The sequence below is a fragment of the Limanda limanda genome, chromosome 5, assembly GCF_963576545.1.
Source record: "Limanda limanda chromosome 5, fLimLim1.1, whole genome shotgun sequence".
Lineage (NCBI taxonomy): Eukaryota > Metazoa > Chordata > Actinopteri > Pleuronectiformes > Pleuronectidae > Limanda > Limanda limanda.
The window spans coordinates 9,460,885-9,479,652 of NC_083640.1; the positions used below are offsets into that span (position 1 = coordinate 9,460,885).

Here is an 18,768-nt window from a genome sequence, read left to right on the forward strand (position 1 = left end):
TTTCATGACAACCATCTGTCATTTATCAGTAAACTGTTTCAATAAAAACATCATGTTTGCTTTCTTGTATTCCTGACCTTGATTGTGTCTTCTGAAAACAATGTGATCCATCCATCCATCCATCCATCCCTACCCCATTACCTGCCTACTTATCCACCCTCTGTCTTTCTTTCCGACCTATCCACCCCCTACCTACCTACCAATTTAGATATCTACCTACCTATTTATCCACATACCGGATAACCTTCTTAACCACTAAACCTATCTATCAATCTATCTTCTTACCCACCGATTTATTTATCTATCTTTCTACTGACCGGGCTAGATGTCTATGCATCGATCTATCTATCTATTCATCTATCTGTCTATCTGTCTGTCTGTATGTCTATCTATCATCTATCTATCTGCCTGTCCATCTATCTGTCTGTCTGTCTACCCGTCTATCTGTCTGTCTGTCTGTCTATCTATCTATCTATATCTATCTATCTATCTATCTATCTATCTATCTATCTATCTATCTATCTATCTATCTATCTATCTATCTATCTATCTATCTATCTATCTATCTATCTATCTATCTATCTATCTATCTATCTATCTATCTATCTATCTATCTATCTATCTATCTATCTATATATATCCATCTGTCTGTCTGTCTATCCATCATCTATCTATCTATATATATATATATATCTATATATATTTATATATAGATATATCCATCTTTCTGTCTGTCTATCCATCTATCTGTCTGTCTATCTATCTATCTATCTGTCTGTCTGTCTATCTATCTATCTATCTATCTATCTATCTATCTATCTATCTATCTATCTATATTTATATATAGATATATCCATCTTTCTGTCTGTCTATCCATCTATCTGTCTGTCTATCTATCTATCTATCTATCTATCTATCTATCTATCTATCTATCTATCTATCTATCTATCTATCTATCTGTCTGTCTGTCTGTCTGTCTGTCTGTCTGTCTGTCTGTCTGTCTGTCTGTCTGTCTGTCTGTCTGTCTGTCTGTCTGTCTGTCTGTCTGTCTGTCTGTCTGTCTGTCTGTCTGTCTGTCTGTCTGTCTGTCTGTCTGTCTGTCTATCCATCTATCTATCTATCTATCTATCTATCTATCTATCTATCTATATTTATTTATAGATATATCCATCTTTCTGTCTGTCTATCCATCTATCTGTCTGTCTATCTATCTATCTATCTATCTATCTATCTGTCTGTCTGTCTGTCTGTCTGTCTGTCTGTCTGTCTGTCTATCCATCTATCTATCTATCTATCTATCTATCTATATCTATATTTATAGATATATATATCCGTCTATCTGTCTGCCTGTCTATCCATCTATCTGTCTGTCTATCTATTTATCTATCTATATATCTATCTGTCTGTCTGTCTGTCTGTCTGTCCATCTATCTATCTATCTATCTATTTATATCTATATTTATAGATATATATATCCGTCTATCTGTCTGCCTGTCTATCCATCTATCTGTCTGTCTATCTATCTATATATCTATCTATCCATCTATCTGGCTAACGATCAGAGCCGCTGTACATTATAGGGTCAAGGGCCAGCATACATGGACCTGATTGGTCGACACGGATACGTAGTTCCCTTGTTCCTCCCTCTAACCAATCAGCGCTCATAGGGGCGGGGCCAGGCGCAGTTCATAGGAGCTCGTGACGTCAGCAGCGCTGAGGTAGCGGAGCAGCTTGAGTTGAGTTTCGAGAGGAAGAAGATGACTCTCATCAAGGAGTAGTAAGTTCTGTTTCCCTCTAACTAACCTGTGACCGCCTCCAGCCGGTCCCCCGCTGGGGTTTCAACTCCTTCACTGTGGTGGTGGGGGGGTTGTTTCAGTGTCTGGAAGCTGGTGGAAACTTTCCACCGTGTGTGTGTGTGTGTGAGTGTGTGTCAGACACACGAGGGCGGCTCGGCTGTCCCCGGGAGCAGCTGTGGCCTACCGGCTCGGACAGACACGTCTCCTCTAACGGGCTCCAGCCTCCTCCTTCAGCAGCTGGTTCTCCGCTGGTTCTCAGCCTGGCAGTGGGCTGTGAGTCTGAAAGGTCCACCGAGCTCACATAAGTTCAACCCGGGCGGACTGGAGCTAAGAAGTAGCTCTCGTCCTGCTAACGCCCGCTAACCTAAAGGCTGAAGTTGAACGGGAAGTCTGCAGCGCTGTTCGTGTTATCTCGGCCACATCCACTCGTAAAGCCGTGCTGACGCCAGCTTGTCTAACCTGAGATAAGAGACTTTTAATATCATGCAAATTCATCGGATTTGCTTGTGTTTCAAACAAACCTCTCACTGGTTTGCTAGCGGTGGTAGGTTCCAGGTGAGGCTAGCTAGCTTACCTGTAGTTGTCACGAAGTTGTTTGCTCGTGTTTACATTAAACCAGCATGAGTGTGTCCAGCTGGTTCAACGTGTTTATTTAATGGTCTCTTAACACTTTTATAAAGTTGTTAACTTACTTTGTATCTTCGGGTAATGGTTGCCATCCACAACCTTGGCTTCATCAGTAAATTAATTGGTGGTCGTTTGAATGCAGACAGGAAGTTTGACAGAAACTTCTTCTCTCCTGTTTGTCAAAAGGGTTAGGGTAGTGACTTTTACCTTTTTCATTGGGATGAACATAGCTTAGTTTAATCATTCAAATTGAAAATCACAATTTATACTTGATCAAATCATTCGTGTGGTTGTGGCTCATGTATGTTCAGTGGTTTGATTTTGACATTTTGAACTTTATTACACAGTCTATATGGTATTTCTTTTAAATCCATACCTTTTTGTTTCCTCTACACATTCATTAATACTGATAACTTAAGTGATTATTTAGACCTATTTTGTAAATCTTACTTCCATTAATATGTATTTAACACCTATTTTAAAATAAGCGTATAAGTTAAGTGCAGGTCTATTTAAGGCTTAAATGTGTATTATCTCTGTTTGCTTAAATTTTAAGCAAACAGAGATAATACACATTTTCTATCGCTTAAAACATTTGAGTGCATTAATGTTAAATAAATGTTTGTTTAAGGTTTTTATTATTAAAACACTGTTTTATGGGATGTGAAAATATTAAATTGGCGTCATATATCAGTTAGCTGCAATGTGGTAAGTTTCTGGGAGAATTTGTGCACCAGTTCACAAACTTAAATCCATTCGTAGACATTTTTGAGATGAAATAGCGATGATGAGGTGATTATTTAGCATATTATTGATCCACTTTATTTGTCCTTGGACGACAACTGTTCCATAAGAGCCTTAAGTTGTAACAGATAACTTAAAGTGCGCCTGTCACTCACTCTCTCACTGTTACTTAGCAGACATGTATGTGTTTGATACGAGCCCCTTTGGGGATAGGGGGGGGGGGCGTTTGCATCTTTCCAACATATAAACCTGACCTTCCACAACGGGAGTTATTATCTTCAGGTCAGAAGTTATGTGAGGACTGTCTCCCTGATTCTGAGAGTAGGGCCAGATGAATTAGATCAGTCTAAAACTTTTTGCCAGGTCTGAAATAGAATTTCTTCTCTCTAGAATTCCTTGCAGATTATATCTCAGACCACTTCCCACACCATCAAGGCAGAATGGGAAGTTGAGCTTGGTGAACAACTATTGAAGGATATCTGAGATAAAAGCCTGAGATATATTCATGCCTGCTCGGTCAGTGCACGTCAACGTCTAATACAATTTAAGATTTTACATAGACTGCACATCCAAAGATGAAACTACTGAGATTGTTTCCGGATGTCTCAGCACAGTGTGATAAATGTAGCTCAACAGAATCCACCCTATTACACAGTTCCGCCCTATGTCCTAATTTTCATAACTTCGGGATTGGGATATTTGAAGGGGGGGTTAAAACCTGATCCGGTACTAATCCCCATAGGAGTATCAGAAAAGCTGAGCAGACTGCAGATGTCTCAACAACGCTTCTTTTCTTCTCACTGCCAAGAAGCTCATCTTTCTTTATTGGAAGAATAAAGAAGTACCCACTTTAAAACATTGGCTAAATGAAATGATCCACACTTAGAAATGTTCTCAAAAACCAATACGGGGAATTTGAGAGGACACCTTATCTCTTACTTGAAAGGCTAAAACACCTTAAAACTTGCACACAACCCACTCGGCATACACCCATAGGTAGCACTCATGGGAATAGGGGGTGGGATAAGGATTACTCTGTTCCGGTTCTGTGGCTTTTTTTGAAATCATGGCTGGCCCTATTGTATCGGTATGATATATTGTGTCATCTTTTAGGGTTCTTCTGTTTGTTGGTTTGTTTTGAAAGAGAAGAGTACCTATCTGGATGACTTTTGTGACGCTGATTTAACTCTTCACAATAAACTAGAAATACTAAATTTGATAGATTGGGGATATTGCAGCTGTGTCTGAATTTAATAATCCTGGGAAAATAATTTATTGAATGTCACCACTGCAGTAATGATATCACTGCTGTAACTGTTGCCACCAAACTCTGTCTTTATTCATATCCACCTGACTCGCAAGCTCTTCAATGTCGGTTGCTTGATGCCATGATTCACCTGAGAAGACCATTGGTCACCCTGGTTGTTTAATATTCATTAGTTGCAGGTGGACTGTTATCTATAAAGAGAACTTTGCCTTCAGGTGTGCCTGTGCACGGTTATAATAAGACATTTATTTTGGGTATGCCATCATGGGTGTCATTGTGAAGATTAGGGCCCAGTCACATAAAAACAAACATGTCTGTGACGAACCTTCGCCTCCCATTCACTTCCAATCGGTGCGATCGAGGAAACCAATAAAATATATGCTTCCTATGGAACGGCAAATTATACCTCAGCTTATTGTGAAGTTCAACTGTTGTGAACTTTGACTTGCAATATTCACATCGCATTCACATATGTCCTTAACCTTCTTTGCCCTCAAGTTAATGAAGTCATGTTAATTCTGGATAAAATATGAATTCTCATTGTCACGTCTCATTCACTGTCATCATCCATCCACATTAGAGCACAATGATGCAGTAAAAAGTAAAAATGCAGTGTCACACACGGCCGTGCTTTATATTTATGCTTTCGAGAGAACTTCCTCTGTGTGTGTGTGTGAAAAAGAGTAGACCTGTATTATTTTTAGCCCAAAATGACTCTCACATTTTCCTTTACTACTCTTCCTCTCACGCCTCTTTTCTCTTGACTGTTCCTTATGGTGTGGCTGTATCCAAACCTGGCTTCTCTCAGCTCTAACTTTTCCACTCTGCTCTAATGTTGGTTTCCTCTCCTATTGCCGAAGTCAGCAGTCAGTGAACTGGGCTGTAGTAGTAGGGAGTGACCACAACCAGCCTTTTGTGCCTTAGTTCCCAGTCAAATCTTTTTCTGCATTTAGGTTATTAGGTTGTTATTTCTAATGCTATGATGGAGTTTTGATTTCTGGTATGTTGACCGTAACCGACAATTAACGGGTCAAAATCATGATGAATATTTTAAGTAAATAAGCCATTTATAATGGATTGTGAGTAAATGTTGGAGAGTATAGATACATGATGCATATGGAAAAGCAAACAAAAATTGACGGAAGTTTCACCTTTCTCGATATGGAGACTTTTTATGGTTCAGCAATGAGTTTTCAGTTTTATTTGATGTGCTATTTATGGATCTGCGGGATCTGTGGGTCCTGACTGTTTTGATCAATTTATAAATTTTTATTTATACATTCTGTTTAGTACAATATAGTTGAATTTACTTTTGGTGTAAGTTTACACATAACCGTGTTCATTCTGAGTTAAAAAAAATTCTGATGTTATCTTCCAGAATTGTTTAATATTGAACAGTGTAACTTTCAAAATAAAATAAAATTATACTAACCTTCTCACTTTCTTTTGCAGCCGAGTGGTTTTACCCTGTAGTGTTGAGGAGGTGAGTAATTGTTCTCTTATCTCCCTAATGACTTTGTTATTTTATAGCCTTTTCACCAGTCTGCCCTCTTCATAAATGGCACGTGTGGTGACAGGAGAGGGGCACTTGCAATTAAGTAAAGTTATTTTATGAATTAAGTTGTCTGTTCATTTTAGTTTCATTAAACTAGTTTTAAAACTATTTCCACTTGCACCACAGGTCATTCTTTCTTTCTTTTGGCCATTAGTGTCGCATTTTAAAACTCATTCCGAATAAATGCAAACCAAGTGTTCTCTTACAGTGAAAATCCCTGAGTTCTGCTAGATACCATAAGCAAACATCTACCCTTCTGTTGCAGTTAATTTGGTTTGCAGATGAGTGAAATCTGTGTGAAATACACAGTACACTCTCCAGATTGCCCTTTATTCTATTTGGGTTATAGGGCAGTATAATAAAAAAGACGCCTATCTTGCTCCCACCTGAAGCTTTTATTAAAAATGCTTATTCAAACATTTGTATCTCACTTGTTTGGTGATTCAAAGGTCGTTTATTGCTGTGTCCAGTTTCAGAACACATTGTATACTTTATTGAATGTAAAGGATAAGCAAGTTACTGTTGAACAGTTTTCATGTATTTTCTTTGCACACAGTTGTTCATGTCAATGTTGTTTGTGAAACAGTACCAGGTGGCGCAGCTGTTTTCTGTGGCTGAGGCCAGTAAAAATGAGACAGGCGGTGGTGAAGGTATCGAGGTACTGAAGAACGAGCCCTATGAAAAAGATGGAGAGAAAGGACAGTATACACATAAAATCTACCACTTAAAGAGGTATGTGCTTTTATTTTTAAAGCTATTATTATTTGACATCATAACTGCCCTCACACAATGCAATAGCACTGTGCCACCAGGCAGTGGCAGTGTTGTCTAAGCTTTGTTTTGAAACATTCCAAGTAGTTCATTAGCCTTCTCTTTCCTCTAGAACAACTAATAGGTGTAGTGATGTGTCTTCTTTTCCTTTTCTCTGCCTGCACTTACCCATCCTCTCCCTCCACCCTACAGTCGGGTACCAGGGCTTGTCAGGTACTTGGCCCCAGACAGCGCCATGGTATTCCATGAAAAAGCTTGGAATGCCTACCCCTACTGCAGAACCAGTGAGTCCCCCTGCCATATCAATTTACCTTTGCTTTATCTTTGAAACCCTTAAGTCCTCTCCATGGTTAAACACACGTGTGTTAATTGCATGCATGTTCTGTTGGTGTGAATTTATTGTCTTTTTGTGGTTTGTATGCATTTTTAATGGTGTTTTTCCCTTGTTTGCTCCTCATGTCTGACCTTGATCCAGTTGTGACGGTAGGTATCCTTAAATAAACTTTGTATTGCATAAGTTATCAAAATATGCTAGTTGTAACTAAGTCAATGTTTCTCAGGTTGCTCAAGCCACTGATATATATTATTACTCATGTCCTGATGCTTCTAGAACGAGTATATGAAAGACGATTTCATCATTAAAATCGAGACGTGGCACAAACCAGACATTGGAACTCAAGAAAACGTGAGCACCTCTGCATAATATCAAACATCAATCTCACCACCAGTTTTGAGTTTATATGCTCTTATTGCCTTTTTTGTTTTATTTTTTCAAGGTGCACGGACTAGACCAGGCCACATGGGACAAGGTTACTGTCGTGCCAATTGACATCGCAGACAATCTAAAAGTGGCGGCTGCCGTAAGTAGAATCTATCTGATCGGCAGATTTTATGTGCAAGAGAAATTGGCGCCTTCATGTGGAGAATCCTGATCACTACCAAGATAACATCCAATACTAATCCAGAAATCATGAATGTTTTAAATGTTCTTGACCAGCCGTGATTTACCTTTTTAAGTACATCTTAAAAAAACGTCCACAAACAAAACACTTTCGTCCTTTTCAAAAGTAAGAGATTTTATGTTGTTCTGAACTTGCAGATCATCACAATGGAGAAACTAGTATCTGTAGATGTTTGACATAAAAGTAAGCAATTTGATTAATTTAATTCATTGTTGTTTTGAATGCACAGTTGCTCCACTGTTGGAGTAAGTTATTGTTTGTTGCAAAAGACCAATAATAACTAAATAATAATAATTCATTTTATTTATAGGCTCCTTTCAGAGCACTCAAGGTCACCTTACACGGCAAAAAGATAAAAACACAACAAAAAAAATGTATCAAAGACACAATCAAACTGTCTGTTTTCAAAAGAAAAGGTTTTAGATGAGATTTGAAAATGGAGAGTCAATGTTACGAATGTCTGGTGGTAAAGAGCTCCAGAGGCGTGGAGCGGCTGAAGGCTCTAGATCCCATGGTTGCCAATCAGGCAGTTGGTACAGTGAGCAAATTTAACTCAAATCAGGTCATAATATAGACTTTGAGCCCATGCATCGAAGTATAACTACTTATCTCCACTAGGACTGTTTTTAGTGGAACTGGAGTGGATCTTAGGCTGATTTTATAAATATATATGTGTGTGTGTAGATGTAAAATAAACATACCATATTGACATCGTTGGTGGATTGCTAGAACCGAGCAGTTAAAGAATATTGATGTAATCACAAGAATCTTCTCATCCAGTCATTTTTGGTATCTGCCAATTGCGACTGCAGCATCGTACTTCTATTTACATTGATTAAATGTTGATTCAATAGCATATATGTATGAATGTGTGTGCGTGCATGTATATTTGTATGTTTCTTGTCACAATGACGTATCAAAGCTGTAGACTACTTAAAATTAAGCTTATTTTCTTGAAATTCTTGATATTTACAAAGCTCAACAATCACTCACTGTTTTCTGTTCGTAAATATTGTTGCATACCAGCTAATTTGTATCAAGAAATCGTATAAACTGAACACACCATGGAAAATTGCCTCAATAATATTTCAGAATATAAATGAGTTTTAATACTCAATTTGGAGTCTCTGAAATCTTATTTGAAGATGTTACACATTATTGCTGTTATTTGACATCCCATTGCCTCATTTCACCGTCGTTGTGTGTTTGTGTGCATGTGTGGCTATTTGACTAAGCAGCATTAGTTTGTGTGTGTGTACTTGTACGTGTGTGTGTGTACGTGCTTGTTTGCGGTGGGTAGTTAACGAGGCGGACGTGTTTGCCTTTCTGGAGCAGTGTGTTGTGTCTGAGGGCCCTATCAGCCCTCAGCCTCGGGCATGGCTGCAGGGCCTGAGGCACACCGCCAGCACAGATGAGTTTGTTAGTGTAATTAAAGCTCACAGTGCTTCGTATGCTGGAACTAGACAAACACACACACTCGCACGACACAAACACACTTGCGCTCTTCACACACACTCTTTAACTCGAGGAGTAGCTCCTTTTCGTCTACCACGGCACATCGATTCACAGGCCTCATTAGTGCAGCACACTGTATTGTTATAGTGATGGAGCTCTCAGCATTAAAACAGCCAAATTAGTTTGTGTGTGTGTGTTGGAGTGGGTTTCTATCTCTCTCCACACGTTGGGCACCCTCCTGTTGGCCGATAGCCCTGAAAAGTAGCTTTTAGCTGCAGGCGCATCATGATTTATTTGAAATTGCTGGGCCCTTGAGCTGTTGATAATTTAAAAGCCATTTCATTTATTTGTATATTATTTCTCTGCTGCTTTATGAAGTCAACTCTGTCATGTTTGTGCTCATGTGCTTGGCATATGCACTCACTGACTCTGTTTTTTTCTAAATGCTTTTTAAAATCTTTTTGCCTTGGGACCTCAGGGTCCAAGTGGTTTGTTCAGTAAAATGGGTTTGACAAGATATTACTGTTTGTACTGAATGTATAGAATAAATAGTGCTGTGTCGGTTGGAGCAGCAGTAGACTCAAACACATGCCTACTTGAAAGTACAGCAACACAAGCATTACTCGTGTAGGTAGATAGAAACTTTCACTTAGAAACATTGGCTCCTCTGTCACCTTAATTGAATAAACATTGCCAGTGGCATCAGTGCCCCTTAGTCGTAGCCTCCAAGCTGCCAGTTCAGTGACATACTCAATGCTATAATGAAATAAAAATGTAATTTTCTTAGTGCTTTGTCTGAGAAACTAAATTACAGAAATGTCTTTATCACACTTTCTTTCTTTCTTTTTATTTGAACCCAATTGTTCATGGTGCAGCAGTATTCATGAATAAACGTAAATCAGTAATACAGAAATTTATTGAATGGTGTTTATAATTTTAATACTAGTAATATGTGTTGTTTCATATTGATTTATATAAACTGTTCTCACTTTAGGACTACAAGCCAGATGAGGATCCTACCCAGTTCAAGTCAGTTAAGACGGGCAGAGGACCTCTTGGGCCCAACTGGAAGGTAATGCACTTGTGAACTGTGGAAATTCAATTCATAACATTCACACACAAATTCAACCAATGTCTAGAACCTGTATAACAGACTATTTGAAGGCAGTATACATATATTTTTACCCTGCTAACGTTGGCAAAGACCCATCCATGACTGATTTAATACCGATGGGGGCATGGACCACCTTGGATGGTTTAAAAAAAAATACAAATAAAAAGTGTATGCCAGGTCACTGTCATTCATAACAGACCCAGGTCTGATCTTGGATAATCACGTACAGTTCATGATTTAAAAATGGTTGCTGGAGTTTTTTCCTCTGAAAAATTCAGCATATCTGCAATTTAATATTTAGAGTTTCTTAAGGTAGTGAATAAACTAAAGTTGGTCTACGTTAGATGTAAGCATATCGAACATCCATAAATCGGTGTAGAGCAGAAGGTCCTCCCGGCAGCAAGGCCTACGCCACCTCTGAAGAAGCTTCAGGGTCGGGAGACAACATGCATACAAGTATCGAAGAAACCCACAACAACAAAATAGACACTTTTGAAAACAAAACACATGACATTGCCAGAAGGTATGTGGGAGACTCTGAAAATAGAAGAAAGTTCAGTGGTCTGAGACCAAACACTGAGCTTTGTGTGTTTGTTGTCTGCTGGTGGCAGCATCACGCTGTGGGGACGCTTCTATGCACTGAGGGTTTATGAAGATGGCAGGTTAAAGTAATGTAGCAGAAGAAAGAAGAGAAGCTGCTCGATCTTCATGAGAACTGCTGCTTGCGAGGTTTATTTTCCAGCAAGACGGCAACCTCCGAAAATGAACTCAAAGTTACTCAGGAAATGCCTAAACACAAATTGATGTTCGTGTTGTGGAGTTCCAGAGTCACAGTCCAGACCTCAATCAAATCAAGAATTTGTGGCTGGACTTGGAACATGTTTTCAGTCATGGTCCCTATGAAACTTGACTGAACTTAAGCAGTTTTTACACAAAAAAAGGGATGTTTTAAATTGTAGTGTAGCAAAAACATGTACATGTAGACGTGAACTTGCACAGTATTTGTCTTTAATTTAGATTAATTTGTAGATAGTAGTTTGGTTTTCACACAGACTAGTGCCTGTAATCAGAGCTGGTGGAAGGTTGGAGTGGTGTCCGTAGCTCTGTAGCTGCAGTTTGATGAAGACAAATCACCTCTTTCTTCGCTTAATTGGACGTAATAGAAATGTTAAGTCACCAGCTCAGATAAAGATTCTATTCTGAGCTCCGTCTGCCATCCTTTGTGTGAGACAGAAGATGAAGACAGAAATGGGACAGTTTGTATTGACATTGATTCTAAATTTGACAAGCAGCACTTCCGAATAAAGACTGATGTACTTTTGATTAAAAGTAATAAGTCAATAAGACGGAGCTCATCCACTCGGAGTAACTTTGTCAGGAGTTTTTTTAGCTTCCCCTCTAAACCCCATCATAACCCACAGCCTCACAAACGGGTCCTGCTCACTTCTACAGCACTGAGAATTTTCTCTTCTGCAGTGGAGCCCTCAAAGTTCACCACGGGAAACTTTCCTCTGCTTCAAGAGTGTTCACAGAACAAAGGCAGCCAAACAGCTTTTAAAAAGTATGAATAAAGAAGCACAACTTTTTATTTTGTGTTTTTAATTAGATCACTTTCCCGTCCGCTGTGGACATGGGGAAAAAGACTGTTTTTGAAAAGGTGAAAAAAAAGAAGTAGTTATGTGACAACAGAGGCACAATCTCTGCCAGCTTCTCAGAGCAATAAAACTCTTGTCTATCTCTGCATGCACACATGCTTGCATATCAGTACCCTTTGTATTTCTGAAAACTTCTTCTCCTTTGAGTGGGGCACAGAGAGGGAGAGAAGAAATGTCACCGTAAATGTTTTGATGTAGAATCCGTTTCATGTGAAGTTCTCCTTTAGCGATGACAACTTTTCTAAACCCACTGCAAATTTAGAAATGTTTCTCATTTCCCCTCTCTCGCTCTCCACCATGATCGCGGCATCAAACGGCAGTGGGATGAGGGTGATTGAGGCGGGTCTGTGGCATTTTCCCTTGGAATGCCGAGCCAGAATGAAGTGATTAATTAAACAGGTGTTCTCTGAGGAGAGTGTGTGTGTTCTGGGGGCGAGCAGGTCCTAGGTGTTAATAATGTAACCAGCTTTGCACCGTGACACCCTTATCGTTTCGCGAGCAGCGTTTTATCTGCCTTCCGTGGCCACAAAGGCATGCCTGTTGGGAAAGGTGTCGCTGTCAGGGCGGAGGCAGAGAAATTGTCCCTTTATCTGGAGTTTATCCACTTTGCTCTGCCCCAACCCCCCTCTTCCTTTTCTTCTCTTTAGAGGGAGGCAGAGTGCAAGCAGCAGATGGATTTAGAAAGTGTGTTGTAGATTAGGGTACTTTTATCTGTGCAGAGCACATCTTCATAGTTATAATTATTTCAGCAAGCTCCATACCCAAAGCATTATGTATTAATGATTTTAAGCTTTGAATGCAGCCACGTTTAGTCTAAAATTATATTCTCTGTCTGCTGCTGCAGTTTTCCACAATTATTTTCAGCTTGGAAAGTTTTTGCTGTTATTTATTCTGATACTGAGCTTTTTAAAAAGTGAGTTTTTAACTCTGCTGTTCTTCTCCCAACAGAGAGAGTTGGTTAGTCAGACTGACTGCCCAAAGATGTGTGCCTACAAACTGGTCACAGTCAAGTTCAAGTGGTGGGGTCTGCAGAACAAAGCGGAGAACATAATCCATGAGGTAAGTGACAGGTTTACACTTCACCCTGTCTATTTATCATGGGCCATGAGATGTATTCAGATTCTGGGAGCTTCAGTTTGCAGAAGTCTTACTCCCCTTGGTCTTCTTACCAATACTAGTGCAGGGTGATGAGTCAGTTGTTGCAGAATCTATCGTGATGGTGTTATTGTTTCACGTGTAATTCCACAATGACTCATGTTTTTTTTTAAATGGCCTGTAATTAATGCTCAGCGTTAAATAAATTGATTGTCTATTATTGTAATTTTACATTCAATTTCCACATTGTAATTATTTATCTTTCTAAATGGCAGAATTAATCATGTGATATTGATTTTTATTCATGTCATCCAACTCTAACGAGTCCATCACTGTCTCCCTCAGCAAGAGAAGAGGATCTTCACTAACTTTCACCGCCAAGTCTTCTGCTGGATTGATAAATGGGTGGACCTGACTATGGAGGATATCCGGCGGATGGAGGCAGAGACTCAGAGGGAGTTGGAGGACGTGAGTAAAAATTACCCATAATTACAAATACACCCTGTACTTGTTTGGCTTTGTGCAGGGAACTGTCTCTGAGCTCAAAACATTTACAGGCTGCAGATGATCAATTGTGACATGGTCAAAGTTTTTTATCTTACAGAGTTGTCCTAGTGATGTTAAATAGGAAACCTGCTTTAATTATACAATTTTTTTTAAAACCCAAACCCTCTGAATAAACATCTTGAAAATACTGTTAATACTGTAGATATATATATATATAATACATTGTTTTCAAATAACTTTCCATTTTATTTGATGAATATTAATTGATCCGTTTTGCATAAACCATTAAAATGTGTGGGAATATGGTTTAACATAAAACTATTATAGTAATATTAACTGCAAATAGTAAATACCAATATTTTATGAATGTATTATATCCTTTGCTTTGTCTGCTTTCAACTTTTCTGTGGGGAGCAAAATATGAGTTTTTGTTCATTAAATATAAAGCATGAGAAGGGGTTTCTCTTTCTACATTTTGCTCTATAAATTTAAAAGCTTTATATTTCAGAATACATTTTAGGATTCATAACAATTAAAAGAAACCAAACCGTAGGTAACGTGGCCCGGTGCTAGCTGCCCACCACAGGCTTCCTCGTTGCTCTGTCCCTGATCTCCTGTCTCTTACTTTTGTCCAGATGCGTAAGAAGGGCTCTGTGCGAGGTACAAAGTCTGCAGACGACTAGCTAGGCCAGGTAGAAACTGAGTGTTGATCTCTAAGTTGTCACGGGTAAAGGCCGATCTCGGCTCCCTGTGGGGTTTCTGCGTTGCTGCACATATATGTTGCTCTCACTCTCTACTCTTCGGTGTTGTGAAGGGCTTTTAATCTGTCTTTATGTGCACGCGTATGATTGTATGCTTTCAAATGCAACCCCATAACTCACACTGAATTAGTTAATCAATAACACCAGATCGTAGAGATGTATGACGTATATACTATATTGTTCACTCTCATGTCGACCCATTGGAAAGGGTTTGCCTGAGTGTGTGTGTGTTGTACATGTGCAAGTTCTTGTCTTCTGGATATATCCAGACATCTGGGCAAACTTTCTCAGAATCACACATGCTATTTTTTAAGAGGGGCCCAGCAGTTTGAAGAAAAAAATCCACAGAAGACTTGCTCAGGACTAGTACCTGCCATCTAGAGCCTCCCCAAAGAGGAACACAAGACAGAAGTGGTTCCTCTTTTGAAATCACAGGCTTTAATTTCTGTGAGTCACCCTCTGCAATGTCTGACCACTGGTTTGCTCTTTGGAACAAATCAAAATATCAATCTGGCAGCATTTGGCCATACAAGGAGAAGAAGGGAGGAATCCAGGCCGGACTGGCCAAAGTGAACCTGGCTCAAACATTCCTGGCCCACTACCAGCATACAGCATTTCGGGCCGACCACCCCCCACACCCCCATCTCGCCCAATTCAGCATGTGTTTCCCATTTTCCCTTGGAGTAAGTAAACAGGCGGTTACCATCAAAGGAGGCTGCGGTGAGGAGGCCGACGAGGCCTGGACCTCTGGGCTTCAGGGTTAGCAGGGTCACACTCGAGACTGTTTCGGACCAAACTGCGTGATTACAGCAAAAGCCTACACGCACAGACTTGACCGTTCAGGTTGTTGACAAGGCAGAGGGTGAATGAGAAACTCTGCGTTGCACCAGCAGTCATGTTGGCTTTTTGCATATACCAGCCTGGTGGTGTTGGTGTAAGAAGGGGGAGGTATGAGAAAAGGGGCAAGAAAAGAGGGGGGGGGGGCTTCAAGATGGCTCCCTTGTCCTCATTAACATACAAATGGAATTCTGTAGTTGAGAAGGAATCTGTGCTGTGATTGAGCAAGAGGGGAGGGAGGAAGTGGGAGGGTGAATCCTCGTGCCATTTCATCAGATCTGTCTATTCCTCTGTTTAGAGCCACTGTTGGTTTGAACCGTTCCATTAAGGTGTGCGCCTATCAGATCCTAGCACTAATTGACTTTCCAAAGCCATCAGCCTCAGGATGGGAGAATGGGGAAAGTGATGCTTTTATCCAGCTGGATTACAAACGAGACAGTTGATAACTTCGGAGAAGATTCTGAGGAAAAGCTCTAGATTGTAGCTTGCAAAAAATACACTTGTATTTGTAATGGTTTAGTGATGCAAGTAAAACTTAGAGAATCCCTTTGCAAACATTCAAGATTTCCACTGAACATCCACCAAACCTGCCCTCACCTGTTCAGCCTACACAAGCCTAACGCTGTTCTTTTTATTTCCCCCTCCCACAGCTTCGCAAACGGGGTGAAATTCGAGGAACCACTGCTGCAGAATAAAGAAACGGCAACAGATGTTAAACACCCATGACGACGGCAGCAATGGTCCTTCGGTGCCTTTTTTACCTCAACTGATCCTCGCTGTGGGGGGAGGGGGCACTGCTACCTGCAATCAATAGAGCGGATCCCTGGCTTGCACCCCATCACAGACAATCTATCCACTGAGGAATTGATTTCTAGAAACCAGCATGATCCCTGCTGATAAGACTCTGGTTAATTTTGATCCCCTGGGCAGAGAAACGCCAGGTATCAGCACCATGTTATTGACCAGACCAACATTCTGGAGAGATGTGCAGAGGAGCTACTTGCAGTAGAGATGTTTTTTTTTTTTTACAAAAGCGATTCATTGGTTTGATTTCACAGTGGCAGGTGTAGGACCAAAAATTTTCCTCTGTACTTTCTTGTTTTTTTCCTTTTCCCTTCCTTTTTTTGCCTAATGTTTATCCTCCACAACATTCCTCTCTTGATGATCTTTGTCTCCTTGGTTTTTAAACTGTACACAGCGTGGTTCAGTGGTTTGCATTCCCTGGCACGAGTCTGTCTGTTTGTCATACTCATGTTCCTTCCTGCCACAGCCTCCATTAAGAGATTACTAACACCCTTGGTACCTTGGCCCATTGCAATCCTCCCCCCCCCACTCTACCCTAAGCACTGCATCTTATTAGCACTGACAATCATGCCCGAACAGGTATTCGCTCTCACTCCCATACAGATTTAATAGAAACCCCCACATACACGTCCTTATGACACGCATGCATCGTGTACATGTGGGTAAACATGTGAATTAATTTTCACACACACTCGCAGGTGCGGACGCCTTTGTGGTGACTGATCTCCTAAAAGCTCAAACTGGGCAGATCTATGCAGGCTTGTTCAGCTAAGGGATGTTACTTTGGAAGTGTTTACACCCCCCCCTTCCACAAACACTCCATATTCAGAAGATATTCTCACACAACGCACAACACATCTTTCCCCTCCATACTGATGTCCCTTGAGATAACAGGCGCCGAAAAACGGCCACAGATGGTGCTGCACCCCGCCAGCCTCTTTGTCATCAAACCACACGGCTTGTCACGCCCCCAAACCCCCCATACCCCCCCACCTCCCAAAAGGGCCTGTCCCACACGTGGTTCTCCGAGGACGACCATCTCCAAATGACCTCTTCTGTTTTCATGTGTTTACAGATTCATAATTGCCTTACCAGTGTGCACACGACGCCGGCGCCACGCACTCCCTTGCCTTAATCTCTCGACCTTTTATATTTATGGGACCTATCAAACCTCTTGTACCTCTGCTGCTGCCAGCTATCGCTCTAGCTACCTCCCCTATTTCTGACGGGCAATCGAGCTAACGACTAAATGTTAGCAGTAGCTTTTAGCTGCCACTTGATGGGAGTAAATCATATCACAGCTCCAAGAGCAAAGTTGATTTGTGATGACTCCTGGTTTTCGTCAGTGTGTGGAATGCCATGCGATTCCCTTGTTTCTTAATTAAGTGTCACAGCGCCTGAGCAAATGAAATTCCTTCAGCAAGACGAACTCTGTGTGTTTGTGCTGTGACAGCCAGTGTGCACTGTTGTTGCTCCAAAAGGCTGATTCACTTCTGTGCCTCAAACCAGCCATGTTGATGGGTATGCCATTTTGATGACACGACTTCAACTCCATCGTGCACTTTCTCCCCTCAGGCCTCAGACTCGTGACACTGGCCTACAGTGTTGACCATCACTAGTGTTAAATACATAACTGTATACAGTACAAATGGTTTCCTTGGCTCATTCTTACTGTTTGTGGGATTTTTTTCCTGGTGTGTCTCCAGTTGTGCAACTGCAATCTGGGGTTTGTTTTTATAGAGATCTATTATACACATTTTTAAGACACTGATGCAGCGATACTTTGCTCAAAGATGTTTTTATTTCCTTCTTTCTGGCGAGGGAATACGATCACTTCCTTTCGTAATGGGTTATTGGCTTGTACTAAACCGCATAAATAGATTTCTGATATGTTTACATGTATTCAGCAACTGTACACCGGTTTAAACATAGGAAAGTTTCAGTCTGAGGCAACATTTTTCAAAACAACAAAAGTCTTCTCAGGTGAACAATACAGCGCAAGGACCTCTTTGATATTCCTGCTCATCAGTTGCCCCAGACCACTGACTTCCCTCGGACCGTTCCAGAGTTGGCGGTGGGAAATGTGGTGCTATAGTTTGAATGTGACAGGAGCTGGTTGTGATACAGTCTAGTTGGAGTAAATGCGTCAGTTGGTCTTTGTGATGGTGGAGCAGTATGCAATCAAAGAGTGTAAAAAATATATAATCATGTTTCCAAGTCTATCTTAATTATTCTTGCTGTCTGCTGAATACAGAACCCAGTGGCTAAAGAGAATAACTTCCATCAGTGGTTTTCCATCTGTTTAAGATGATGAAAATAGGGAGCGGAAGTGTTCACATAGCTGCTCTACAGTCTTATCCTAATTTATGAAATCTATGATTGTTTAATTTCTGAGCTGCTTGCTTTTTAATGTTTCTGATCAGCTTTTTGAAATTCAGGGGACATGGTAGTGAATGTATGATATTTTGTGCCCTTTTTTCTGTAAATCTTTGTGTGCCATCTTCTTATTGTATCTCAATATCAAATAAAAACGTTTATCTAGTTTACATTGTGCTCATGTCTGATTGTGTGCTTGTTGGAGACTCTGGGCCCTGAGGACAGATGTCCATACACGGACTCGAGGACAAACTGATTCGATTTTTGTTGTCTGAGGTCAAAGGTCATCTTGCAAACATTCACCTGAACTCTAGGAGGACTTGACTACAAGTGTGAGATCAAAGGTCAAGGTCACTGATGAGAAAGTTTTATCTTCAGATTGACTCAAGGGAATCATTTCAAAATTAGCACAAAGGTTCACTTAGACTAAGAGATTCATTTT

At 40.4% G+C, this 18,768-nt stretch overlaps 1 protein-coding gene across 1 annotated transcript; it reads left to right on the forward strand.

The window, feature by feature from the left end:
- The first annotated feature begins 1,726 nt into the window (after positions 1 to 1,726).
- LOC133002381 (phosphatidylinositol transfer protein beta isoform-like) lies at positions 1,727 to 18,496 on the forward strand. Its single transcript, XM_061072181.1, has 11 exons — positions 1,727 to 1,777; positions 5,887 to 5,917; positions 6,576 to 6,721; positions 6,953 to 7,044; positions 7,236 to 7,243; positions 7,371 to 7,445; positions 7,537 to 7,620; positions 10,172 to 10,249; positions 12,895 to 13,005; positions 13,387 to 13,509; positions 15,797 to 18,496. The coding sequence occupies exons 1-11, from the start codon at positions 1,758 to 1,760 to the stop codon at positions 15,839 to 15,841; spliced, it is 813 nt and encodes a 270-aa protein (XP_060928164.1). The 5' UTR covers positions 1,727 to 1,757; the 3' UTR covers positions 15,842 to 18,496.
- Positions 18,497 to 18,768: the final 272 nt, after the last annotated feature.

Bases quoted from the DNA above. Each gene is read 5' to 3' on its own strand.
- LOC133002381 (XM_061072181.1), top strand. From the start codon at position 1,758: ATGACTCTCATCAAGGAGTA. The intron at 6,722-6,952 runs GTATGTGCTTTT...TCCACCCTACAG, and splicing joins AAAATCTACCACTTAAAGAG to TCGGGTACCAGGGCTTGTCA. The intron at 13,006-13,386 runs GTAAGTGACAGG...TGTCTCCCTCAG, and splicing joins CGGAGAACATAATCCATGAG to CAAGAGAAGAGGATCTTCAC.